The sequence below is a fragment of the Phaseolus vulgaris genome, chromosome 11 (assembly GCF_051622355.1).
Source record: "Phaseolus vulgaris cultivar YP4 chromosome 11, ASM5162235v1, whole genome shotgun sequence".
In the NCBI taxonomy this organism is placed as follows: Eukaryota; Viridiplantae; Streptophyta; class Magnoliopsida; order Fabales; family Fabaceae; genus Phaseolus; species Phaseolus vulgaris.
This window is the reverse complement of record NC_143508.1, coordinates 5,055,550-5,083,304: the sequence shown is the minus strand read 5'-3', so window position 1 is coordinate 5,083,304 and position 27,755 is coordinate 5,055,550. Positions and strand designations below refer to the sequence as shown.

Here is a 27,755-nt window from a genome sequence, read left to right as displayed (position 1 = left end):
TGAGAATGTTGCTTTCATTCATGGATTGGGCTGAATCTTTGGGCCGGACGTATTCCATTTATTTTTTGGCCCAATTATTTTGGCGGGAAAGAGTGCGCGGAGAGGGGGGTATGTTTTGCTGTTGATTTTTGTAATGATACAAAAATGCAACTTCTCTGTGAAAGAAGCGCGGGAAAATGGAGAAATACTTGGTCTCGCATAGACCTCCGATTGAAAAGGTTCAGCGTCTTCCAAGGTAAATTTGTTCTGTTTTCCGTTTTCGTTTAGTAGATATTTTAGAGTTCTTAGTGATTCAATCTGGCAAATGGAGGAGGCATTGGAAGAGGAGTTCGGTTGAACTAAATGGGAGATTTGAACGTAACTATCGTCATGAGATGATGGATTTGCTAATTCGATCGTATTCTGAGGTGTGTCTGTCTTTTCTCGGTCATTAGGTTTTTGGTTGTGTACTTTTTTTTTTGTGTGCACTGTGTTGTTTAAGCTGCGCCTTAATTTTTGTAAAGGTTGGAGTGTTTCCGCATCGGTATCAAGTGGACGGTTTGCCATGCCAGTCTCATGTATGAACTGGTAACTCTGCTTATTGGTTATATGACTCTCCAATTCGGTGATTTAATTCAATGAAATTTTTTTGGGCGTGTTGTGCAGACAAATCGTTTGATTGGTGAGGCAAATGGTTCTGATTATCTTCCATATAGAAAGTTAGTATTCTGGCTTCTTTGACAATTATTGTAATTATTACAGTCAAGATAATATATGAATTCAAGAAATTATAAAAATTTAGAGTTCTATCTATCCATATATATATATATATATATATATATATCCTCTTGTACTGATTTACAATGAATTAACTAAAATTTCAAACATTTCTTCTTCTCATATGTTCTTTTCAAGTTGGTATCAGAGTTCCTTGACTCTGAATCTGCATTCAAAACCTTGCCGCTTCATTGTGGTTCTGTCTTTAGGCAGCCTAAAGTGCAGCGACTCCTTTTTTGGTTGCCTGATGTGCTTCCTAATAACCATAGAATTGGGAGTAATGAAGATAGTCTTGCCGTGGATAAAGATTAATATTAGAAACTTGTGGGAAAACTCATTTACTTAGTCCACATGAAACCTGACATAGCATATGATGTGACTGTGATAAGTAAGTTCATGCATGATTCAAGAGAACAACATTTATAGGCTTTAAACAAAATCCTTCAATATTTGAAGACAAGGGTTGGAAGGGGATTGTTGTTTAATGATAATGGAAAATTAAATATGGAGATATATATTGATTTATATTATGCAGAGTTTGTCAGATCCTCCACTAAATATTGCATGTTCTTGAGATAACTTGGTGGCTTGGAGAGAAGTAAGAAATAAAATGTAATTGTAAGGTCCAATGTAGAGAGTAAATTACGAGTTATGGCACAAGGGGAATGTGAATTATTATGGTTGAAAATTATCTTGAATGATCCTAACGTGAAATGTGAAGAACCTATGATTCTTCATTATGATAATAAATCAGCTATTAGCATTGCTTACAATTAAGTTGAACATGATGGAATTAAGCATGTAGGGATAGATTGACACTTCAGCTAGCATATTTGTTTACAAAGGGCCTTCCCATAAAATGGTTTCATGATCTCACATGCAATATGAGAATGATAGATATCCATTCACAAACTATAGAGAGTGTTGAGTTATCGGGAAATATTTTTTTGAGTTACTAGTAGATATTAACAATCATTGTAATTATTACAGTTGAGATATTGTAGGGATTCAAGAAATTACTGTAATCATTACTCAAGTAATACAAATATTAATATTTCATTAGTGTTTGTGTAATTGAATGCTAGTTTTTTTCTTCCCTCCTTTTAGTACTACCTGTTTATACCAGACATATAAATTTTTAGAGAGCTATTAAAACGCCGCAGCCACATTCTTATATTTTTAAGAAAATATTCAGTTAAAAAGGAATCAGCTAGATATGAATTCATGTTTTATTCAAGCAGACAATTTGTCTGAGGGTATTCCGACTGACCGGTGTATGAAAGTAGTGTGTCAGTATTGTTAACCACATCTGTGATCAACCCAAAATTTGTTAATCATATATAATTTGGTAGTATCTAATTGGATCAATTATTTTTGGGCTCCAACTTCTCATCATGAAGCTCTACTGATTCTTTCTACATCTCAATTAGTTTAAGGCATGTTCATCATGGTTGGAAATCTTGAAAGGTTAGAATGGAAAAATGGAGAACATGTTCCTGTCAATTTGTTATGAAATTTCAGTTTGGAAAACTTGGCACACTCATTTTATCTTAGGTTGATCTTTCTTGTAAGATGTTTTCTTTTGTATTTTATGAGCATAAAACGCTTTGATTATTTTTTATGTGCATATTTTTATTTACTGGTAATTCTTGTTATGGTTAGTGTATTTGAAACTTGTTCATGTTTTTCAAGGAAAAGTATTGAATTAGAAGTTAGCAATGGCATGTGCTTCTGTACATGAAATGTTCCGTTGTGTTACCTTTTTCATGGCATTAGTGATTTCTCTCTACAAATAGCTTACATATGTTTGTTAACAGGCAAGGCATCTCTGCTGTAGATTTTGACAACAAGGTAAATACAAATTAATATCGAAAGGTTTAAGCTGAAATGATAATGTGTTTTAAGTAAATGTCGTTGTTATGCTTCACAAGTAAATAATTCATGTCTGATACTAAAATACCAAAAGCATCTCATCCGGAGATATATTTAAATTTAAACCGACCTAGCATTTGAATTAATGTCGTAGTTTCGGTTATGGTCATGCTAAAAAGTTGATACCTACCAAATATATATATTTACTTATTTTTTGCCTAAAAAATTTTCAATCAAAAGCTTTGATAGAAGGCCTTCGGAAAGAAAAGTTCTCTGAAATAATCTATCCCGAGCTTGATTGGGTGCTTGATGTTATATATGCATAACTTTTTGAATAATGGATCTATTTCTTGCACACCACTCTTCGTTTGAGTTCTCCACACTAGTGATTTTATGAGTATCTTCTTGTTCACTGTGAGAAGAACACAAATTTGATTAACGTGTTGTTTTTATAACCCCTTCGTCTTATTTTTTCTTTTCATTGCTTTGGTATTTCAAATATTCCATCCCATGTTTTGGAATGTACTCAGGGAATATACTTGGTGTCTGTGACAAAATCGGGTTGCTTAACAGTTCACGACTTTGAAACTCTTTATTCCCAGATACCCGAGTCAACATGTAAGTTCTTTAATAGAAATAACTAATTTGGGTTTGATATTACTTGTTTTTACTGCCTTATGTCTTTGAAACGGTCAGAAAAAGTGTTTAACAATCTTAGATGCTGCGTGCTTCATATTGAAGTAGCATTATATTTATTTTATACATGGGAGAGGAAGGAACTTCATATGAAGTGTTAATTATCATTTGTACCTGCTTTTGTATTAATTTGATGATAGGCTTGCAAGAGGATGAAAGCAAACATTTAATGCACCTGTCACTAGGTCGACATCTTGATGCTGTCAAATGGAATCCTCTTAATCAGGATGAGGTTTAATTAAATTTCCTATTTACTCAGCATTTTACTTTGGATTTTTATTAATCTTTGATTTCTAAATGATATCCATGACATGTAGTTGAAAAAATTAGATGAAATGTATTTCTAAGATGTCTTTACAAATGTGATTACACTCAGTTTACAACCTAATTAAGGAAAGAAATAATAGGTAATGAAAGCAAGAAATAATAGGTAATTAAAGCTATACAAATCAAATCAAATCACTAAAAGATATCAAATTTATCCTAGTAAATAGAGAATGATATATGCACTTAATTACAAAATAATTATCTCCTAATTATGCAACACTCCCCTCAAGTTGGTTAATGTATATCTTTCATTCTCAACTTGCAAGTAAGATCTTTGAACTGTTTTGTGAGAAGTCCCTTAGTAAACATATCTGTCAATTGGAGTCTTGAAGGGATGTACTCGGTGACTATAAGACCATTATCCAACTTCTCCTTAATGAAATGTCAGTCTATCTCTACGTGCTTTGTTTGGTTATGTTGAACTGGATTGTGTGCATACTGATGTCGGACTTATTATCACACACCAAACCTATAGGATTGTTGGAAATTTTTTCCGGCAGCGGTCATCAATGCCAGTGGTCGTGGTCAATGGTCGGCAGTGGCGGTCAACGGTACAAGGTGGTGGTCCATAGAGAGAGAACAAATAGTTGCAGCAATGAAGGCTGCCAAAATTTAATTGTAGCAATGAAGGCTACATAAAAAATAATTTCAATAATAAAGGCTACCCAAAAAAAGAAAATAATTGCAGGTTGTCCAGAAAAAGAAAATAATTGCAGAAGTAGAGTCTCCCAAAGAACTCTAATACCAAGTTGAAAGAAACAGATAAAATGTATTTATGAGACAATTGTGATTACAATCTTAATTTATAGACTGTTTGTTTACAACCTAGTTAAGGAAAAAAAAACAATAGATAATGAAAACAAGAAATAACAGGTAATTAAAACTATACATATCAAATTATTAGAAGATATCAAATTTATCCTAATAAATAGAGAATAAAATTTACACTTAATTATGGAATAATTATCTCCTAATGCAATACATGTTTCATGTAAAATGTTTTGGTTTCATCTTTTGAAATACTGTATGTCAATTGTAAGTCAAGGATAATCTTGCGATGATTTGACACTTCCAAATGAAGTTTCAGATTTACAAGTCCCTGCCCATGTTTTTGTAAGACTGATGATTTGTCGAATTCATTAATAATAAATATTTTTATAAAAATTGAATGTTGTATTTGCACGGCTATCTGTCTTATTATTTCATTTCAGGTTGTTTGTGCATCTGTCAAAAGTAATGAAGTACTCATATTCGATATTGGATACGTCTCATCCGATCCAGTTGCAGTAAATTTCTGTTCTTATCTGTTATCGCACTTGTTAAATGTTGTTTGCATTGACTTTATTGGACCAGCTCTTTTTTTTCCCAGTCTCAATGTTTCTACTATCTACTGTTGATATTTGACACCTCCAAATTCAGTTCATATGAATTTCTTTTTGCATTATTCCATTATTGTTAAGCCTTGTCCAGTGTTTTGAATTTTTTTTCTAATTATTTGTTGCTAATGAAAATATATAGTACCTTTACCAACCTTCATCAAATCATTACCTCAAATAAGGTCAGCCGGATTAATATCTTGCTACCGATTTCTTTTGGATGCCTTATACAAACGAACCAGGAAGCACACAATGCATATTGCATTAGATATTCTAATTATTTTATCAAATCACACATTGCTCATTTTAAGGGATATGCTAGGAAATTGCAATTTTCATCATAATTTATTATTTTGGGTTCGTTTTATTTTCCAAAGAAGTATTTTTTGGTCATAGGCAACTATACATATGTTCATTTTTTTATGCTTGGCGAACTAATTTTTGTCCCTTAATTGCATAATACAGGTGTTAAGAACAAGACGTACAGCCGCATTTATTGGATCCACCATACACATAGGTCTCTCTGATGTTGCCTTTACGTCAAATGACCCAAGGTTGGTAACTTTGACCTAATTTAAAAGAATTGCTTGTCTGGGAATAATTAATTCCTAATACTTTGTCATCCAATCTTATATTTATGATGTCTAAATATGTAATATAAATATCTGTAAACAGAAAAAAAGGAGAAAGCATAAAAACTAAAGTAATGCGTTGGACAGACGCTTGAAATGTGTAATCTATTAAAATGTTCTAAAATTGATATAGGTGGATGGGCTCTAAAGTTTTAGTTTATATAACAGACTTTTTCTTTACTATGAATTTAATAGGAAATGGAATTTGCTACAGGGATTATAACATAATTCAGAGAAGAGAACTCTAATTACAGTATCAAAAATGCAAGAAAATACAGAAATATAACTGTAAGTATCGAAGAAGGATGTTTTCTCTGCCCTACGACAACAGCCACCCTCGACTTCCGAAATGATTACCTGCCTTCTCTCTGTTTTATGATTTTATCCTTTCTGTAAGTGTTTCCCCTTCTTTCCCACCTTTCTTGCCATGGAAGCAGGTTGTTACAGCCAAAATATCTCTTCTGCCCTTTATTCATCACAGGGTCCGGCGTATTAGTGCCTACCTAATAGAACCGTAATTAAACATAAAATAAATATCTTTGAAGAGATCTTGTGCGCACCTACTCACCAAGAGATCTCTTCAAAGATCGTCCAAGAGACTCATGCACTCTTTTTGAAGTTACTATTATTATTTTCCCTTGACGAATCTGTTTGACAAAAAAGGCAACGGCACTAGTGTATGGTAGTACATATTGATTATAGGTTTAATTACTCATCTGGTCTTTATCGTCGAACTAAGTTTATTTTTTAGTTTATATGCTTAAAATCATCCCTTTTAAATCCTTATACATACTTTTTTAATCTCTTTTAGTGTAGGGACTAGAAGGTATGTGTAGGCATTAAAAAGAACGATTTTTAAGTATGAGGACTAAAGGTAGAATATGTAAAACTATAGAGATTCATTGAGTTATTAAATCTTGAATCATCCCTTTTAAATCCTTATACATACTTTTTTAATCTCTTTTAGTGTAGGGACTAGAAGGTATGTGTAGGCATTAAAAAGAACGATTTTTAAGTATGAGGACTAAAGGTAGAATATGTAAAACTATAGAGATTCATTGAGTTATTAAATCTTGATTTATGCAGATACTTTAGTTTGATTAACAATCAACACATATTTTTCAATCTTTTAATTCTTTCCATCACTGTGCATTTCTCAATTTGCTGGCAAATTTCAACAGGATACTTGCTTGTGATACAGATGGTGCAATTAATGTCTGGGATAGAAGAGTGAACTCTCTACCTTGTCTTGAGCTTCGATCTGCTTCATGTGGCACGCTTAACAGCATCCAATTAAATGCAGATAACCAGGTTAGGATAGAGTATTTTGTAATTCTTTGGGAGTGGTTCATTTTTAAAGCTCAGTTACTCTCTTCCCTTTTTTAGACAAAGGCCTAATGTGTCCTTAAACACATATTAGGGATTCAAAATACAAAATCAAAATCAATTGAATAAAATATTGAATGTTTTAAGAACTTAAGTTCCTGATAGACTTTTAGTAAATTAAAGATTGATACTGAAATATCGTTAAGATCGATACTTTGTCCCAACATGTGGTTTTAATTTTTAATGAACTGGTCCAAATCTCCTGGTCCACTTAACCTTGATAAAATTGCTGTCACTAACATAGTTCATGTGTATTGAATTGGGTTTTGGTTTGTTCGAATTCTGGAATACATACTTTGTTCAGTCAATACACTGAGAATTTGCAAACAGTGATTATTCTATCATTTCCAGATTATTTTTGGTGCTGGAAAAGATGGGCTCGTACATGTATGGGATATTCGTGGTGGAAGAGCATCTGCCACTTTTCAAAGTCTCAAAGAGGTTATATTTATGCAGTGTTTTTTTTTTTTCTTTCTATTATGTTATGAAAAGGACACAAAATTATGCGAGAAGTCAGGACTACTGCTTGGACACTATCTCTGCAATGCATCCACTTTTGCGTTGGTGGGCTAATTAGAGTTCAATCTTGCTTAGGCTTAGGGAAATTTCATTCAACCTGGCTCTTAGTTCAATGGCTTATTCTTTGCTTATTTACTAGTTCAAGCCTTAGTCTTGAGTGTATTTTCATGAATCAGCTATCTCAAAAGCCTAAGTTGATTTAATGTTGAGCTAATTATGATGTCAGGTGAAAACACATTAATTTTAATGGTATTTCTAACAAAAAATGTTAATGAAATGTTAGTAACAGTGTTTTAAGCATTGAGTTTTTAAACCGTACAAACAGTATTGGGCTAAAGATTACTTGGGAAGATAAAAATAGTTTTACTTTGAATTTGGATACTAGAATTTGTTTTTGGTAATATGGAAGTGTGAGAATCTTGGTAAGGAGTGGGATAAAAACTTGGTCGGCACATTAACATGGTCCAACAGTGCCGATGAAGTTAATTTGTTTGGCCGATATTGCAAGTATGATGTTAAAATACTGTTCTGCTGATATATTTATATATTCTACCTAAATACTTTTGATAAAGATTGTCGTAAATAAACACTGATGTTGAAGCTTGTGACTTCTTGATGCATGCCTTTTTACAGCTTAAATTGTCATACGAACTTTTTCTCCAACTTCCTTTTTGCAGAAGATGATGAATCTACTTGTGACATACTTTTGTTAAATGAAGCATGACTTATTGGGTAAACGATGTAAAATATGTTAACAATGCTTTTAGTGATCATATTCTTCTTTGTTTGGCTTTGTAGGTACGCCATCAACCTGTAAAATCAGTGAAATTGGCAACATTGCTTAAGAAGATTGGATCTTTGGAGGTGCGGTTATCCTTCCTGCTCCTATCTATTACTTTTACAAATTAACAATTAAGCAAAACTACTTACTTTTGTGTGATGGCTGTATAGGTTTGTAACGTTGAACTACATATGAATGATTATTTTTAGTTATAGGAATATAGCTCCAGTAACTTCAAGATCATAACTTTGTCTTATCTTTATTTGAAGTTTGGTGTTCCAATAAGACTAGTTTTCACTTGAGGCTTCTCTCCAGACATTTAAGTAATTTGGATTTTTTTTTTCAAAATTTACTTTTAGATTAATCTATTTTTTGCTGTGGTTTGATTTCTAAACTTCGTTGCAAGGTTCATGTCCTTCCCAGACTTTCGCGTCATATGCATGTTTTGTGTTAGTGTTTTGTGTTAGATGCTGCAGAGGAATCCTCCACAGTTTCTTTTTTTCTCCCCTTCTTTATGTTGTGATGTTGTTCTGTATGTATATCAGTGACTATACAAGCACAAAGACAAAAGTTGACAGTACTTATCTGTATATTTTTCTCAGACAATGTTGTTCATAAATATATCTGCCGTGATTTAGAAGTTGTTAGCTGGCTTTATCATCTTGGATTGTTTCTTTAGATTTCCTACCCTTTACATGTAGGAGTATGTTTGAATGAGTTTCTGCATTAACAACTTTTAGGAATGAAATATATGAATAAAAAATTAAAATTAACTTATATACATTTTAAAATAACATTTTGGAGAAATTATATTAGAAAACTTTTACAAATTAGTTTACGCAATAGCTAATTTTAACATATAAAAAAGTCAATTTCATATTTTTCTCCTTTAGAAGTTCTTGTAGGAATTCTTCCAAACAAAAGTCTAACTCATTATTCTGTATTTAATATCATAGCATGTCAGTATGCGCTAAGTTTGGTGTCATACTTGTGACCGAGTCCCCTACCATAGGGAGGATACAATTTTCAATTCTTCAAATCAATGGCAGTGACAATAATCTTTTAGTTTACGATTAGATTTCTGTGTTTCACCATGTGGTAATTGTCTTTTTGCATACTAGCTGACTAGCAATTGATATGGTTAGCCATTCTCATGTAATCAGGCACAGGCAAATATTGTTCCCAAGGAGATTCACTCTATTAATATTAATCCATCATGCCCATATCAGTTAGCATTCCATCTTAACGATGGCTGGTAAGTTGCCAAAATGTTTCTTCCGAGACTGTTTTCCATGTATACATAATTATATCCTCTATAAGTTTCTATCATTAAACTATAAAATGAAATTACTTCTTGAACTTAGTATCTGGGAATCATTAGTTTGTACTCATTATCTACCTTTAAACAGTGCCGTTTGATATCGGTATGGGTTATGTACATAAACTATTGTTGTGTGCTGTTTACTTAATCTTACTTATCAAGAAAAATGCTTCCTTAATACTCCGTTGTGGTTGTTTTTTCTCAATATTTTCATGTAGGTCGGGCGTTTTGGATATTAATAATTTTGAAGTTACACATATTCATTGCCCACCCCCTGCTTGGTTGTAAGTTTGTCTGTTTTCACCTAGAATCGCTTTTTCATATTTGTGAAAATGGCTTCTTGAAATGTCTAATTATTTTGTTTACTGTTTATTTTCTTTTGTTAGAAACGATTCCTATGTTCCCGCTGATCTATCATACTTAAGAAAACCTTCATGGTTATCAACTTGTTCGGTAAGAAGTTTTATTGAATATAATGCACCTCTTTATTTTTTACACATCATTTCCTACAAACAAGTTTCTCAGTAAATATTTCTATGATCTTTCGCACTTTCCAACAAGGTAGACAAAAAAAAATCCAAATTACAAAATTCAATCCATAATTATCCATATTCATATTAGTTTTAATCCATTTAAATGGATTTATTTCAAATCCAAATCCATATTTTTGGATTTTAAATCCAATCCATTTAATTGGATATGGATTAGATAGAGAATGAATATATTTTTGGATTATCCAAATTGCATTTTTGGATAGATTTTAACTTGGCTCAATCCAAGTTAAGTCAAGACAACCCAGCCGATGTCGAGTCCAGCGGGTCCGGGTCGATATCTAACCGAACAGTCCCGGTCCCATATCAAGGCAAACGGGTCTGGTTCGATATTGAGGCGAGTGGGCCTGGACCGATGTTGAGTCGTACGGGTCCAGGCTAATGTCAAGCTGAGCAAGCTCAGGTTTCAGCTTGAACGGCCCGGATCAATGTCGAGTCTCCCGGACCCGGGCCGATGTCGAGTCACTGGGGCCCAAGCCAATGTTCAGCCAACCGGGCATGAGCCAATGTCGAGTCTCCCGGGCTCGCGCCGATGTCAAGCCAAACAAGCCAAGGTTGATGTCGAGTGGAACAACCCGAGTCGATGTCGAGTCAATTGGGTTTTGACTAATGTCGAACTGAACGGGCCCGAACCGATGTCGAGTCTCCCATGCTTGGGCCGATGTCGAGTCGAGCGGGCTCAAACTGATGTCAAGTATCCCAGGTCCGGATCGATGTCGAGTCTCCAGGTCCTGGGCTGAAGTCGAGTCGATTGGGCCCGGGCAGTGTTGTTAAAATCGTGAGTTATATCGTAAAAATCGCGATCTTACAATCTTTTAAGCAGAAAGTGCGTTGGATTGGTGGCTGGATCGGATTCTCATCCGATCGGAGTGATCTGGCGATCCATGGGCCTTCGCGATCCATGACGCGGGCCCAAAAAAAACCCTAATGCTTCGCTCGTGCTCATCGCCGCCTTCGCGTATCGCCGCAAACGTCATCATCTTCTTTGCGCGTCGCTGGGAACGCACGCTGTGACGACGACGAAGCATGAAGAAGAAGGAGTTGCGGCGGCGTTGCCGCGCATAAGAAAGGAGGAGCTGCGGTGGCGCCACCCATAAGGAAGATGTCGACACATACCTAAACCTAATTTTTAAAAGACATAACTTTGGACAAAAGACCCATTTCAATTTTAATCTAATAAAACCTAATTCAAAATTTAAATATGGAATGTGGTGTGCGGCTGAAACCCTAAATAAAAATCACAGCTTAAGAGACATAACTTTGGACCAAAGGTCCATTTCAATTTTAACCTAATAAAACCTAATTAAAAATTTAAATATGGAATGTGTTGTGTTCTGTGCAGGTGAAACCCTAAATAAAAATCACAACTTACTCAAAATTAGGTTTTTTGGATCCATTTAAAAAATTACAACTATTTTCATCTCCAACACATTTTTTTATCCTATGATTAATATGAATGATTTTGTTGAATGATTTTGTTGGATAATTCATCTGTATTAAACATTATCTTAAATCTACTTTTAATTATGTTATGTATTTGAACTATTTCATGAATTATAATATATTTTTAACTATCTTATGTATAGTAACTCTTCCGAGTCGAGTTACGATCTTCGAGTTACGAGTTTAACAACATTGGGCCCGGGCCAATGTCGAGTTGAGCCGGCCAGAGCCAATGTCGAGTCTCACAGGCCCGGGTCGATGCCGAGTCGAACGAGCTCGGGCCAATGTCGAGTGGAGCGGGCTTGGGTCCCTTTCAAGTCGATTGGGCCCTGGTCAAAGTCGAGTTGAGAGGGCCTGGGCCGATGTCGAGTCGTCTAGGCCCAAGCCATTATCAAGTTGTTTGGGCCCAGACCGATGTCGAGCTGTCCGAGCCTGAACCAATGTCGAGTCGTCTGGGCTTGAGCCAATATCGAGTGGAGCGGGCCTGGGTTGATGTCGAGCCGAGCGGGCCTGTGCTGAGCGGACCCGAGCCGATCTCAAGCCCAATGGGCCCGGGTCGATGTCGAATCATTCAGGCTCGGGCCATTGTCGAGTCGTCTAGGCTGAAGTTGGGCTGATGTTTAGTTGTCTGGGCTCGGGCCCATGTTGAATCATCCGCGCTCAGGCTGATGTCGGGTTGAGCCGATGTCGAGTCAAGCTTGCCTGAGCCAATGTTGAGTATCCCGACCCAGGCCGATGTCAAGTGGAGCGGGCTTGGGTCTATGTTGAGTCGATTGGGTCATGTTCAATGTCGAGCCAAGCAAGCCTGTGCCGATGTCAAGCCAATTCTAGGCCCAGGTTATTGTCAAGTCGTCCAGGCTCGGATCGATGTCGAGTAGTCCAGACCTGGACCGATGTCGAGTCGTCCGGGCACGGACCGATGTCGAGTCGTCTGGACTCGGATCAATGTTGAGTCGATTTGGCCCTGGCTAATGTCGAGCCGAGCAGGCCTGGGCTGATATCAAGTCGAACGGGCCCGGGCCGATGTTGAGTCAAACGAGCTCGGGTTGATATTGAATCATCCAGGTCCGGCCATTGTTGAGTCGTCCGGGCATGAGCCGATGTAGAACCGAGTTGGTCTGCGTTCAGGTTGAGTCGACTTAGGCCCGATTTGAGCCAAGTTAGTCTGTGTCCATATCAAAATAAATTTAATGTAATTGATATTATAAATTTAATTTAATTAAAAATGAATTGAATTTAGATTTAATTCATTTTAAATAAATTTAAAAAAGATTCATTTAAATTTGATATAGTTAAAATGTATATTGATTTTAAATCAAATGGATTTAGATTATAAACACCTTACTTTGGTGCTTATGTTCATTATTATACTTATTTGTGGATAACCATTTATTTTATTTTTATACGAAATAATCATTGTTGTAGTTTATCACAGATCTATTTAGCCGGGTCACCATGCGGTATCCATCTCTTGGATTTTTATCCCAGCACCAACTCACCAAGCCACGTGGATTACAAGTAAGTCCCTATTTTAAATTGTTAACTTCAATTAAGCACTTAATTGAGAAAGCACATGTACAGTAAAATCTGCTGTGTACTCAAATCAAGTTAACCACATTATTATACAGTGAATTCCGTGTGTTCATATGCCTAATTTTACTCATCAAACTGCATTTCGCAATTCTTAGTTTTAATTTGCATATTTAACAGGGAGGATGTCCAAGAAATTTCAAAGCGGAACAACCGAAGAAATCAGAACAGATTTATTTCTTTATCTGAAGGAATTATCTCATGCGTTGCTCATCCTTTGTATAATGCCATCGTAGCAGGAACCAAGGTTTGTGAATTACAAAATTCAGTTATCATCATTCTCTGCTTCAACTTCTGTTTTAAAATTAAAGAAGCTAGCTTTATGAGTTCCAAGTTCCCTTTCTGTCAACATCTCGAACCGGTTTTATATTAGTTCCTCCCAAAGCTTGTGTGTCTATTAAAAAGATAAGAAATTAGCAAAAAATGGTCAATTATAAAAGTTACATTGATTATACAAATTAAAATAATTATCAACATGATTTTTTTTAGTAACATGATTTTTTTTAGTAACATGATTATTTTTCATAAACGATTATTTCATAACAACTTTTTAACGTACATTTTCAAAAGGATTTTTTTTGGGTTCACGAAGCTTTTTTCTGACACCATTTATCAGATTACTCTCTCCCCATCTTCCTTTCCTTTTCCCTTTCTCCTCTCAATTTAACGAACCATAACACCCTTGTTTTTAACGGGCATGCATGGCAATAATATTTGCTGAGTTTGTTACTGAGGTCGATTGGTTATTGGTTTCAGAAAACTTCTTTGCTCGTGATTTCTCAAAAGCAACAGTCATTCAGAAGTGAAGATTAGTCCCAAGCTTTGACAGGATTTTCTATTTACTGTATTTTCCTAGTCTGAATTTATAGAAGAGTTAATGTCTAATTTTCTTTTTATTACCAACATGACAATTTTAGGTTACTGTTATATAAGTCTTGTCACAAGAGAGATCTGAAATTTGAGCACAGCTTAATCATTGGAGACCAAAAAAATGTGACAGATCCTTTTGAACCAATGAAATGTGAGGTAGGTATAAAAGAAGAATAGAATACCACGTATGCATATAAAATACCATGTATCCTTCATATAATTTGCATAATTAATAACTATAGTGTTGATAGTACCACCCATACAGACACAATACAATAGGACTCACGGAAAGCTTACACTAAATAAATGGGCTGACCCATCTTTGTGTCGGGCCTGTGGCGGGCCTGTGCTCCCTGTCTCATGTCTCATCTTGTCACCAATTCATACCAACAGCCCAAGTTACTCTAATTCAGTTTTGGACACAAATAATTTCTTAAACTTTTGTTATTTTCCGATTAATTCAGAAATGGAATCTTATATATTTACACAAATGAAGAGAAGAGTGTAGCACTTTTATACATTTTGAATATAATGAAGAGTGGTGTTTTTTTTTTTTTCATTTTTAAGTGGTAGTGGTGGTTGTTAATGGTAAAAGTTGATAATTGAGATAATTTTTGTAACTTCCAAAAAGAATAAGTAAGCAAAAATACAATTACCACCAATAAAAATACTAAAAAAAATGTTTGATTGTTCAAGAAAATTAAATATTATTCAGCTAAAAAAAACTTAAAAAGGGAAAGAGATAAATGCTTAAAAAAATCTTCTATTTTCAATAGAATAGTGTAAACATTTATTTTCGAAAACAACAACTTTCGGGCATGATTCCGATGCTACACTAAACTTCAAACTATAACACTAAATAACAATTAACTTTAAAAATAAAAAATTATTAATCACTATATTAATTAAATTAAATATTAATTAAATTAAATACTGATTTAAAAATTAAAAATTTATTGATATTTTAAATAATTTTTATTATTAATAAAAATTTATAAACTATTTTTTAAATTGTAAATTTTAGTTATTAATATTTTAAATTTTAAATTAATCTCTAAAAAATTAATAAAAATTAATTTAAAATATAAAGTAGTAAGTAAATAATATATTAATATCTAAAGATTAAATATCAATTTAAAAATTATTTTATAAATTTTTATTAATAATAAAAAAAATTAAATATTAATAATTTTATTTATTTATAAAATGATTTTTAATTTAATCAAATAATAATTAATTATTTTGATCTTAAAATTTATTTTTATTTAATAATTCTTTTATAATGGTATTTCTAATGTCATAGTTTTGAAAGTAAAAAACTACTAATAATATTTGTTTCGAAAAGTATATTTGGGTGGAACATGGATAATAATATAATCACTGCATCCCAACAATTGATGCCCTTTTATTTTAAACATCAATTGCTACTGGACCCATGTGAGCTGCCATGCATGCATGGTAGACAAATAATATTTTTAATTTCAACCTATTTTACTGAGTGAAATGCATGTAATGAATACTAATAATAATAATAAAATAATAGACTGACATGTCATATCATCAAGATCACTCCAAACCCTCTTTAAAATTTGAAAAATAATTTCAAATTTAATCTAAATACGTGAGAGATTTCTTTATTACACTATCTTATTATATCCAATGGTCGTTGATATTGACCAAAAGTTTTAAGAGAATAAAATAATATATTCAAATTAAGTATGATTTTAATAGGTTTAATCTCCTAAAGTTAATAGAATGAAAGGTTTTCTTATTGGTATTATGTTCATTATCTATTGATCGCAAGGTTTTCTTATTGGTATTATGTTACATAGAATGAAAAGAAGAAAAGAAAAACACGTAGAAAAAGGTGAGTTGAGGTGGTTTCGTCATTTGATACTAAAACAAAGAGGACCACACTTTGTTTGGTCTTTTTTTTTTACAACTTCCTCTTTTGTTCCCCGCAAGAGACGCGGAATTCATATCACTTGTATCTTTCAGGCTAGGACGTGACCATCACTGATAATGAAAGAGAAGCAATCCTCATGCACACAACTCTTCAAACCACCTTCTTCCCCATCTTCTCCATGCAAACAAACAAAAAACTTTTGCAACTATATAAAAAATTGTATGTAAGAATATGGAAAGACGAAAAAAAATGTTTTTATTCTCTGTATTTACATTATTTCATATATAGAAAAAAAGTACATTAGATAGATTCATTAATCATGATTAGATAGATTCATTAATCATAGGATTCTATAATAATTATTAAATTAATTAATTAAGTACAATATCTGACAATAAATTAAATTTTCAGAATTCTTCTCCAATAATGCTAAATGGCCATTCCTGGTCCAATGCCACATTTCTCTAATGGTTTTGTGAGCCGTGGAACATAACATAACCTTAGTGGTCCCACGTTTCCTTCTCTTACATTTTCCAAAGATGTTTTTCTTCTCATACACTTATTTTTCATCAGAAATAATCTTGCATGATAGAATCATTATAAACTTAAATGGTTTCACATACTCACAGTATGTAAAAGTCAGTCATACTAACAGTTGCAGAGATTTAATTTAAAGAAAACAGAACTAAAAACAAGAACTATTAGCATGACAATTATTTTTTATATTTAAGGTAGTTGTATGTTGAGTTCAAGATTATTAACTAAATTAGAAAAATTTGCCTCAATTGATTGCATGGTGGTTAGGTTTCCTCTTGCAAGCAAAACATGCAAGGGGTATGATGTCATGGTAAAGTTGTCTGCATGATTTAAATTATCAAGAGAAGTTAAAGGATGCTTAAATTGATGAGCAGTGGTTCCTAGGGCTTCCCTTATCTTAAGTCATTTTTGGAGACTTTGGTGTCCCCTACCTCCTTGTCAATGAAGTCAATTATTGACACAAGAGACAGAAAGATACCTTTCCTAAGCAAAATCATGCACCAGATTAATCCCTGTTTAATCTGATATATCCTTAGGGGGTCCCATTTGATGGAGAAAGAAATGTAGTTTTTCTTCATATTTGCTATATATCTATGCTACTTTGCAGGTATGTATGTATTAGCAATGCAATTTCTTAATATTGATGAGGGAGACTTCACACCTGTGTGGGTTTTAGACAAAAAACATGTATGTAACAAAGAAAAACTATGACATTGAAAGAATAGGTATCTGGTGTTTATATGGTGGTAAAGTACTGAGACATGTTACAAGATTACATAGCTTTGTTTAAATGAATCTCTTTCTCTATTTTTTTGGGTGATTGTTCAGATTTACTATTTTTGTTTAAAACGATTCTTTCTTATCTTCTTTTCACTTTTTAATTTGCTCTCTGCATCCTATTAAATTTTCTTCTGTTGCCATAACCAGTTACATCTATCTTATAATGAATAAGCTAAACTATAAAGTCTGATTTTGTTACATTTTTTGACATGTTTAACTTTTATGCTCACAATATCAAATATGATATCATAATCATAATTTAATTCAAGCATGGTGTTCTGAAGCAGTCTGTTAAGTAAGAAGAGATAAACAGAAGTGATAACCTTAACAAGGAACTCCCATGAAAAAATTTAACAGAATCAAATAATACATCAACCTAAACTATCCTATTACCATGGATATTGAAATTTATGCCTGAAGCTACTCTTAAACGGTTGTATCTTACATAAATATAAAAATATTAGATACCAAAAAAATAATAATAATAATCATAATAAAAATGATAAACAGATCATACCAACTATGTTTAGATCACCTTGTAAAAGTAAGAAAGTTAACAGCTTTACCTCCACTAGGTTTAAATAACTGTTCTAAACGTATAATATTAGGGTCAATATCCCCCAAAGATTCCAGTGTCCTATAGGAAATTATAGTTGCAGTTATGAAAGATACCAGACTGAATAATAAATATTTTCTGTTTTCAAAAATACCCTTTGGGAGTAATGTTCATATATGGTCCCAATGCCCACTTGATCACTTGATCCCCACTGTGACACTCTGTCTCCAATATATGATTCAATGTCTGCTAAGTGTCAAGCTTTTGGAACGTTTTGGTTATTTTTCTTTTCCCTTTTCGCCAAAAGAAACTGCACCTTTCACGCTTCAGTATCATTCATCTTCAATTTTTTTATTTGCAGAATATGGACCTCAACCAACATAATTGCACGTTAGGTGCAAAAGAAAAAAGAAAGTTAATTTTGCAGTTGGAGTAAGTTAAAAGCTTCTAAAATGTCCAAAGCTAGCTTAAACCAATGAATTTAAAAAGTGGGTTTCTTCTTATGAATTCTCCCAATGACCTTACTTGTCAGGACATGTTCAAGAGAAGGAACTTTCTGTATTAGGTCTTAGCCTCAAAGCCAACTAAGGCCAACCAAGTAACGAAGAAGTTGGTGAACAAGGCCATATACACACATGCAATGAAATGGGTAGATGAAAGTAGCATATAGTGGGATCTAAAATATTACCTTATCACATAAAGAACATGTTCTCATCATGAAAGAAAAAAGCCACCAAGGTCAATTGATGCCTCTGTGAAAGAAGTTCTACAAAGGAACATAACCGTGTTATTATTAACTGTGATGATTACACACGAAGTATGAATTAGAATTAAAGCAACATCTAGTCCAAAGTATCCCTTAATTGAAAGCAGAAATGGTTGACCACTGATATTGATATGAAAGTGGAAGATAGTGGCATGGAACTTCTCATGTTCGTACTAAAGCAATCATGTGAAACAGTGGTACCACCACCTAATGCTGAATTCTGGTAATTTTTGAATACGTGGGCAAATTGGTAAACTTGCAACACACTGCTGATATGTTACAAACATGTAAGAGTTAAAATTCCTGCTCTCTTACTCTCTTCTTTTCACATCATCACATGCACTCACTCCATTAGTTTTTCCTATGAGAATAAAAACAAAAGTATTTGGACTTGGGGTGCCCCTCTCTATCCCTCTTCCTATTTTCTGGTTCTCCAAGGTTCTGCTTTAGATATGGCGTTAAGATAAAATCCAACCATTAAATACCACTCGGTCATCCCTTTGTTCTTCTAGCCCTCACAAATTAAAAATTTCTAATTTCATCTGGTGCCCATATTATCCTCTCCAAACTTACATGATCCACTCTGTTTTTTTTCTTTGTTTTGCTTCATGGCTACAACAGCATCATCAGCACAAGTTTTCAAAGACTACAAGGACACCAACAATGGAAACCCTGAAATTACGAGGCAGGAAATTCAGGCAGCCATAGCCAAAGCAGTGGAGCTGAGAGCTCTTCATGCGGCTTTAATGCGAGGAAATAGCCCAGCCAATGCTAGAGTCCCATCCCCTTCCCCTGCTTTGCGCCCTGTTTCTCACTTCTCTGCCCAAGATTACCCTGTTTTCACTCCAGTGGGTATTGTAATTTTTTCTTGAATTTTGGCTTGAAAATTTGCTTTTTAGTTATTTTGATGAACTGGGTATCCTAGAATCTTCGCAATTCATTGCAAAACAGAGTACTTTTTTCTGGATTATCTGTTGCGGGATTATGTTTGAATTGACTGTTGCTGTTAATCATGATAAGGACCAAATTTAAGATACTTGAATTTGTGGAATATGCAAGTGTTTGTGGTGCTCCCTTTCCCTAGAGCGCTGCTATTTATTACAATTGAAATAATTATGAAATTGCTGCTTTCTTTATGGCTTGGTTAGGTAGATGTCATTATTAGTGCGGTTACATCCTTATTCGTTGCTTCTCTTTTTTCTTATTTAATCCTGAGGAAACACCGACCGTGAATGAAAGTTTTGACTTTTTTTGAGAAATTTTGGATTTTCGCTTTAAATTCTGTGTCATGGAACTCTTTAAGGTTCATTAAGTCAACTGAGCTGAGCCTGAGGCAAATTGTGAAACTTTTATATTTATTGTCTTAATGATTCTTTAATTAGAAGAATAATTTAACGCTTTTATCAGTTTTTTTCACTATTTTCAGATTCTACTCATATTTGTGGCTGCAACTGCAAGTTCCCCCTCCCCTTTAATATATTTTTTCCCTTTTCAATTTTGATTGATAATAAGTTTCTAAAGTTGAGAAATATTGACAGAGCTATGAAGATGATCCACTGGCACTGGTGGGGTACAACCAAAACTCCATGAAAAGCCAAACAGTATCAGAAAGTTGGGATGGGAGTCTGCTAGAAGGAGGAAACAGCATAGAAACCATTGTAGCAGATTACAAGGAGAAATCAAGTTCAAGAAAAGGACTATATTCTGGTTTTGCCAACCTTGAATCTCACACATGCCCTACTGATGATGCCAAGTCGGTGAATGGCTCTTGTGCAAATCAAATTACTGTTCTTCAAACATCACCTGCAAATGATTACTTCAAGTATAGGAGGAGAAACAGCATGGAGGATTTCAAGTCCATCAGCAAATGTAACCCTGCCACCATAGCTAACGATTTTGAGAATGCAAGGAGCAGCAAGAGCTCCAACATTATTGTCCCAGTCACGGATTCCCACTCATCTCTTCAATCCCAACCCAAGAGCAAGGGGGTGATTTCTTGGTTGTTTCCTAGGTTAAAGAAGAAACATAAGAATGAGAGTTCCCCTAATAGAGCAGAATCTGAGGATGTTTCGCAGGTTCTCAAGGACTTCGGAATAATGTCAATTGAGACATTGAAGAAAGAGCTGGTGGAAGCAAATGAGAACCGAGATGTGGCCTTAACGGAAGTTTCTGAGATGAGAAGTTCATTGGGAGAGCTGAAACAGAAGCTGGAGTACTTGGAGAGGTACTGTGAAGAGCTGAAGAAAGCTCTGAAGCAAGCCACGCAGACAAGGGATTCTCAACTTTGTGACCAACTTAGTAATCTTCCTCAAAGGGGGAAACTATTTGAAGGAAATGGAGAAAATGTGATGCCTGTGAGTGAAGAAGTAATGGTAGAGGGATTCTTGCAGATAGTGTCAGAGTCCAGATTATCAGTGAAGCAGTTCTGTAAGACCCTTATAACCCACATTGAAGAAACTGATCATTCTTTGACAGAAAATTTGAACTTGCTTCTCCAACCATACAAGTTATCTCTGAATTCCAAGTACTCAAAGGCAGTTCTATACCATTTTGAAGCTTTTATAAATCAGTCTCTCTACCAAGACTTTGAGAATTGTGTTTTCCAAAAGAACGGTTGCTCAAAATTCCTAGACCCGCAGCAGGATCGTCAATCACAATTCTCTTCTTTTGTTGCCCTTAGAAATTTGAGCTGGAATGAGGTACTGAGAAAGGGAACAAAATATTACAGTGAAGAGTTTAGCAAGTTCTGTGACCAGAAAATGAGTTGTATCAACGCTACTCTAAAATGGATAAGGCCATGGCCTGAACAGCTCCTTCAAGCTTTCTTTGTCGCGGCAAAATGCATGTGGCTGCTACATTTGCTTGCCTTTTCTTTCAACCCTCCCTTGGGAATTTTAAGGGTTGAAGAGAATAAAATCTTTGATCCTCATTACATGGAAGATATGTGTCAAAGGTCACAAGGGCCAAGCAGAGTTAAGATCATGGTGATGCCAGGGTTTTATGTTCAGGATAGGGTCTTGAGGTGTAAAGTTCTTTGCAGATACAAGTCTGCAGCCTAAGTAAACTAGTAATAAGTTTTATATGCACATTTTCTTTTACTTAGACTTTTCCTCCTTTAAGTCTGCAACTAGCCAAACGTACGTGATTATTAATAATAGTTGTAACCGATTTAATCTATTGCATGTACAATTATGGGTGCTTGCCATTGAATAGATAAGATTCAGAAGTGCAGAGAATTGTTATTAAATAAAATTATGTTTGTCACTCGTTCTGTCATTACGAATACTCACAATTTCATTCAGTTCAGAATACAGAAAGTGCATTAAAAAAACACATTTTCATCTCTTGCTAACCAGTGGCCTAACATTCAATTTCTGGTAGGACCCTCAGAAACCCTTTTGCTTAATTTACTGATCACTGGATGATTGTACTCTCTCTTAATTTACAAAATATGCAGATTTAGATGGTCTTTATGAACATAAAGACCAAATAAGGAAATGTTTTTCTTAATTACAATTACTATAACTGGGAAAATAAACCCGTTGATTACGTAGCAATTATTGATGTTGAAGGGAACGCACCACCGACTTTCTTTCTATATTCACAGTGTAATGTTCATCAAATTTATGAGATAAAAAAGGAGAAGTACTAGAGAGAACTGTAGAAGTAGAGCAACATTCCCTTAAAAGAAACAACCTTGTCAGATGAAACTGTCACTCAACGCAAGCTTTACACACACATGTATCTGTGCGTGCATATTTTTGTGTGTATAGTAACTACATGGATGCCACCCCCTTCACTAATTTACTAACCATACGAATACAGACTAGTTTTTAACAACTGCTATGGTTAAGACAAGAAAATAAGAGCAGGATTAAACGTGAAAAAAAATTTCCTAATTGCTATAGAAAGGCACTATGAAAAGAAACCCCAACCACCAATTTCTTTTTAAATTTGCAGAGTGATGTTTATCAGAAATTTTAGAACAAAACGAGGGAGTAGCAGGGAGAACCGTAGAGGTAGAGAGAAATTGGATTCTATAGCTAGCTACACTTCCACTGTAGAAACAATCTTGTCAGATACATCGTTGCTACGCATGGGGGAGCAAGAATACCGTAGTATGATTAATTGATTTCAATACAAATGGACAGTGGTAGTACTATTTAACTCCAAAAATAGAGTACTAATAAGATTACTCTACTGTTGGGGACTGCGTTTGACAAACCTTTAGATCAATAATTAAACGACAAAAGAGTTTCGGAATCAAATTCACAAAGCTTTATGATAAAAAAAAAAGGACGTGCATATGTAACGAGAACCAGTGCCAAAAATGATGTTTATGCACGATAATTATAGTGTCACTGGGTAACACGAGTTGTCACAGATATTAGGAACGTTATTTAGAACACGCTAAGTTCTCCATTAAGAAAGAATGAAATGTAGAGATGAAGACGATGATATAAGATTAGGATGCATCCGAACTGTCACCCTCACTCCACCAAAAGCTAACTGAAAAACTCGTAGTCAAAGATCGCACATAGTGCCACCATTTTGGCGGGATATATAGCATTTCGCCTTCCTCTAAAATACAGTCTACAAATTCCAACTCTTGCACCTTGGGAAACTTCGTTTCATCTACATCATCTAAATCAACCTTCAGACGAAAACAATTCTAATCAACATGGGGGCACAGATTTCAAAATATCAAAAGCAATAATAAATATAAATCAACAAACAAGCAGAAGTTAAATGAAAACAAGAAAATGGATGGCACAGTTTGGGCCGTATCAATGAAATTGCAGTTAAGCTAAACGAGAATCAACACCTCCTAGCAAGTTCAAAAACCTGTCACATATTGTATAAGTAAACTGCAAAACACAATCATTTTCATCTGAATTCTACTTTCTGTTGGCAGCTAGTCTACACAATAATAAGCATTGCATTTGCAGAAGAATCATTTTTGTCGCAACAAAATTATTCTCATATGGAATCTTTTAGGTTGGTTATAAGCTAAAAATACTTGATCACTTGGCTGCCTGGAAAATCTGTTGCAAGTGAAAGGATAAAAAGGCCTAGACTTACATCGAGTAACAGAGTGCATAGCGCCACATTAATGAAATGCTTCTAGAGCTCGTTGGCCACTTAGATTTATTACTCTTTCGTACAAGAACACAAGTAAACAACATCACAAGTTGTCCAATCATATAGTTCAGGAAAATAATACCTGGCTGGAATTGCTGAGCATGGTACCAGAGTGGGGGGAAAGTTCCTCAGACAAAGATGACGAGTAAAGCCTAATGTATTTTTTTCCAACAACCTGTCAGTGAGAAAATTATTTCAGTCAAATACATTATTCCATGGTGCATGATAATCTCTCTTGATACGGCTATGGCTATTTTCTACAAAGTGTAAGCAACATCTTCTAGACAATTTTAAAAAAAGGATATAATATTAACTACAATATAATGTCATCCTCATTCATTAAAGGTCTCTTAAAATAAGCCACAGTACATCCAAACTTCATATTTTGTCTATATCTTGAATAAAATCAACTATGCTATGCCAGCTATTTGGTAATAGTACTGAAAAAAGTACGAGTCATGGTACCTCCATTATTTCAGTAATAATTACTTGGTTAACATATGCTCAAAAGACGAGGGCCATAATAAGTAACAGCCAGAGGTACATAAATTGAATTCTGTGTGTGGTGTGGTGGGGGTAGGAAAGGTGATTTGTAGACAGCTCAGTTCTGTACAGCTGAGTTACCTGAGCTAGTATGTTATGATGCGGATCATGGTGTAATGGTGTTACTGTTCCTGCTGGACCAAACCAAGCATTGAGAGATCGTAGCTCCCCTCCACCAGCAAAACAATAGTCAGGAATAAAAATATCTCTCCGCAGCTCATTTATCTGCGATTTCAATAGTATCAGTTACTGAAAGCAGTACAAGTCCAGCACTTGCACGCTAAAATGAAAAAGTAGATTTGGAGACTACATAAATCTAAATTGTAAATACCTGGTCAAATAATGGATGCTGAGCAAGATATGTAGGACCACCAGGAGAACAGGCATCAGACTTTATCCGCTGAATAAATTCTGAAAAAGTAATGAGCTCTTGCTTCCACTCAGTACATAAATAGTTTTTCCCAACCTGGAAAAAACGCTGCAAGTTACCCTTTTTTGCAAATATATCTAAAAAATATATAATCTAACTAAACAACTTCCAACAGCCTTGCCATGACAGAAAAATCTACATGAGGTAAATGCTTCATACATTCAAATGGTACTAGACTAGATTTAACTAGAGGTGACAAACTTACTTGGATATTTTTTTAATTTCAAAAATAAATTTTAAAATGTATGTTTCAAAACTTTTTAGAAAGGTAAATTTAAGGAAGATTTAATTATGAAACACTAGTTGGATTAATTATGATCCCTTAAATATTGATAGGAGGACCAAAGTAATGAGTAGATAATTAATCATCCATAAAAATGGATGGATTTGGTCTGATTAATTTATTTTATATTTTTGTAATAGATGTATTTATGTGCTATCCTTAGATGCAACATATATGTTACAATGTTAAGAATTGACAGAACAACTTGTGAGAATCATAAATTTCATCAACTTTTGTCTTCATTGCCTATTTTTTATTTCAGTTCTAAAAACTTAGTGGGAGAAAAGAATCTATCATGGAACATCAGATTAAAAGGAGGAAGGGAGGGGGAAGTCTCCACTCCCAAACTGTTGCAACCAGAACAAAATTTATTCACTTGTTAGATGCATGACACGTGCAAAGTTCTAGGATTTTTTACGCAACATTTTTCGGCCTATAAAACAGGAAATATTTGAAGGGAATAGTATGCAATGCAAATAGATTAGCTACACTAAAGTATGTTCCCCACTGGCTGATGAGTAGGATGACCAATTTTGATTGCCTGTAGGCATAAATTCAGGAAATATAAAGAGAGGACTAGATATAAGTTGCAATGCAAAGACAATAATGTGACTCAAGTTTGTGTTTGTCAATAACTTTCCAAGGTTGACAAATTTTCATTTTCGCTTAAATTTTAGTCTCGAATTCTCAAATAGTATTTTCTCAACATCAGTAGGGCTTGAACATTTTTCACACATAAACTTCACCAAACTCATGTTAAGAAATTTGTTACAGAAATAATGTTACCATCATCAAACAACTCATTTTTCATACTTTAGCTTTGAATCCAACAGTTACTACACATATATATTCCCCAGGAGTGTGTAAAAGTACAGTTTGGTAATTGCTCCTCAGAGAAGAGCAGGTGTCTTCCCTCACAATAAAAAAATATATCATCAGAGCAATTACCTCAACCGGAACTGTGCGGTCACCGGCAACTCTCAACAAGTAATCTTCATCATTCCATTTCGCCTTGGCTGGCCAGTGAGCCATACAGTCGCTGATAATAACCGGAGAGCGAGACAGGTAATGATCCTTCAGGAATTTATCCAACGACAGCGCTGACTTCTTCTCCACAAGCTTAGAAGAAAGAGACTTCATTGGTAAAAGTTGGACCACCTACAGTGTAAAAAGCTATAACATAAACGTTAGAGCAGAACAGCCTTACATAAAACAAAATCAAATGCCTCCATAACAAAAAGTAAAAAATCTTCCAATTCCACCATTAATAAACAATTAGTATCACATCATCCCTGAGAGTTACACCAGCACACTACATGTTTGGATTAACGTGAGTATTTTAGCAACTTACTGAAGCTTTACAATTGAGATTTCGAAAATGCTGATTAAAAAACGATGATAAAAGAAAACAAAGAGGACCGGACCTCACCTCCGCCACATCAAATTCCCGATCCACGAGCCGGTGCTCCGAGCCCCCCAAATCAGAAACCCTAACGCGCCTTCGAGTTTGTTCCGACACTTTCGAGACGGCGGAGTCCAAATCCTTGCGGAGGAGCGTTCCTCCCATGATGATTCCCAAATCCAAAACCCTAAGCGCCTCCCTGAACTCGCCGTTGCCGTAGTGGTGTCCCGCCACGTGGAGGCACGCCATGGAGTACGCGTCGCGCCACACCGGCAGCACCGAGTGCCACGGCCCGGAGTGAAGCTGCTCCCACGCCATCTCACGCGCCGCCTCCGCCGCCCGAATGTCGCCGCCGGACGCCAGCGCCGCCATGCTCACGTAAGCGTACCCGCCGTGCTCGGAAATCGTGTGGAGAAGCGCCGCGAACTCCCGGTCCAGCGTCGGCGTATCGAAGTGGAGAGCTGGAGCGCCGTCGCCAGATGCGGTGGTTTTGGACATTGCTGCGGCGGCGCAGGGAGAGAACTCCGGCGACTGAACTCAAAAAGTGAAAGTATAAAAAAAAAGTGTTTGATATTTGAAACAGTCTCACTGGCGATAGATATTTCTAAGTATCTTAGCTTAGGGCCCAAAGGTATGTAATGATTGGTAATCCATCATTATTTATTTCACAATAAGATATTTTTCTCTTTCCTTTCCAAACCCTATATTCAGATATTTTTGTCTTTCTTTTATGATATTTTTTGTCCACATTCTTCCATCCTTTTGATTTTATTCCACCATAGCCTCCTATCATGCCACGTTTCTCAGCAAAAAGCTAGAAACTAAGCTTTTTCATTGAAGGAAGCCACGTTTATCGCCTAAACATCAGAGAAATTTGGAATTTTTGCATTTTAATTCTTAGGTGCCATACTTTCATTTATCATTATCTGCAAATAATTCTTCAATTAAAAAGAGTCTAGGACTCTCTTTTTTTCACTTCAGAAGGCGTTTTTGTGTTGTACCAATTTGCTGCACTAATGGCTGAACTTGAACTTGAAAACTGTAAGCAGAAAAAAGAAATGGTTCCACAACTCTGAAAATTGTACCACCAATTTGCAATGCAGATTGCTCTGTAAAGGCAACAAATGGTTCCACTTTCTAGTCCAAGTTGTTTTGTCTTCTTGGAATGAATGGTGTAAAAAGTAATGCAAACACCATACTGTTTCTTTCACCTCATAAACGATTAACAGAATGGAATGCAAAAAGATTGACAAATATCGATCCAATTAAGTAAGTATTTAAGCGTTTCTG

The 27,755-nt window shown here is 35.0% G+C and overlaps 3 protein-coding genes across 12 annotated transcripts; 2 read left to right on the top strand and 1 right to left on the bottom strand.

The window, feature by feature from the left end:
• The first annotated feature begins 121 nt into the window (after positions 1–121).
• On the top strand, positions 122–14,265 carry LOC137827454 (Transducin/WD40 repeat-like superfamily protein). 6 transcript variants are annotated; one of them, XM_068633618.2, is made up of 18 exons: positions 122–235; positions 314–407; positions 504–557; positions 646–698; positions 2,574–2,607; positions 3,159–3,246; positions 3,465–3,556; positions 4,863–4,937; positions 5,493–5,581; positions 6,841–6,970; positions 7,397–7,486; positions 8,363–8,428; positions 9,509–9,600; positions 9,885–9,950; positions 10,053–10,119; positions 13,096–13,178; positions 13,371–13,497; positions 14,007–14,265. In XM_068633618.2, the coding sequence occupies exons 1-18, from the start codon at positions 177–179 to the stop codon at positions 14,061–14,063; spliced, it is 1,416 nt and encodes a 471-aa protein (XP_068489719.1). In that variant the 5' UTR covers positions 122–176; the 3' UTR covers positions 14,064–14,265. The 6 variants fall into 6 exon arrangements, with proteins under 6 accessions (XP_068489719.1, XP_068489711.1, XP_068489727.1 ...); XM_068633610.2 differs by having other exon boundaries at positions 124–235; positions 311–407; XM_068633626.2 differs by lacking the exon at positions 122–235 and having other exon boundaries at positions 312–407; positions 646–661.
• Positions 14,266–18,760: 4,495 nt separating this feature from the next.
• Positions 18,761–21,929, top strand: LOC137819131 (IRK-interacting protein). Of its 2 annotated transcripts, none has more exons than XM_068622895.1 (2): positions 18,761–19,513; positions 20,204–21,929. In XM_068622895.1, the coding sequence occupies exons 1-2, from the start codon at positions 19,274–19,276 to the stop codon at positions 21,722–21,724; spliced, it is 1,761 nt and encodes a 586-aa protein (XP_068478996.1). In that variant the 5' UTR covers positions 18,761–19,273; the 3' UTR covers positions 21,725–21,929. The 2 variants fall into 2 exon arrangements, with proteins under 2 accessions (XP_068478996.1, XP_068479004.1); XM_068622903.1 differs by having other exon boundaries at positions 18,971–19,517.
• An 837-nt stretch (positions 21,930–22,766) lies between these two features.
• On the bottom strand, positions 22,767–27,132 carry JMJD5 (2-oxoglutarate (2OG) and Fe(II)-dependent oxygenase superfamily protein). 4 transcript variants are annotated; one of them, XM_090297640.1, is made up of 6 exons: positions 26,493–27,132; positions 26,012–26,236; positions 24,682–24,816; positions 24,432–24,575; positions 23,890–23,982; positions 22,767–23,319 (listed from the first exon to the last, which is right to left on the bottom strand). In XM_090297640.1, the coding sequence occupies exons 2-6, from the start codon at positions 26,201–26,203 to the stop codon at positions 23,131–23,133; spliced, it is 753 nt and encodes a 250-aa protein (XP_090153766.1). In that variant the 5' UTR covers positions 26,204–26,236; positions 26,493–27,132; the 3' UTR covers positions 22,767–23,130. The 4 variants fall into 4 exon arrangements, with proteins under 4 accessions (XP_090153766.1, XP_068491699.1, XP_090153767.1 ...); XM_068635598.2 differs by having other exon boundaries at positions 26,012–26,221; positions 26,493–27,094; XM_090297641.1 differs by having other exon boundaries at positions 26,488–27,056.
• Between the last annotated feature and the right edge of the window lie 623 nt (positions 27,133–27,755).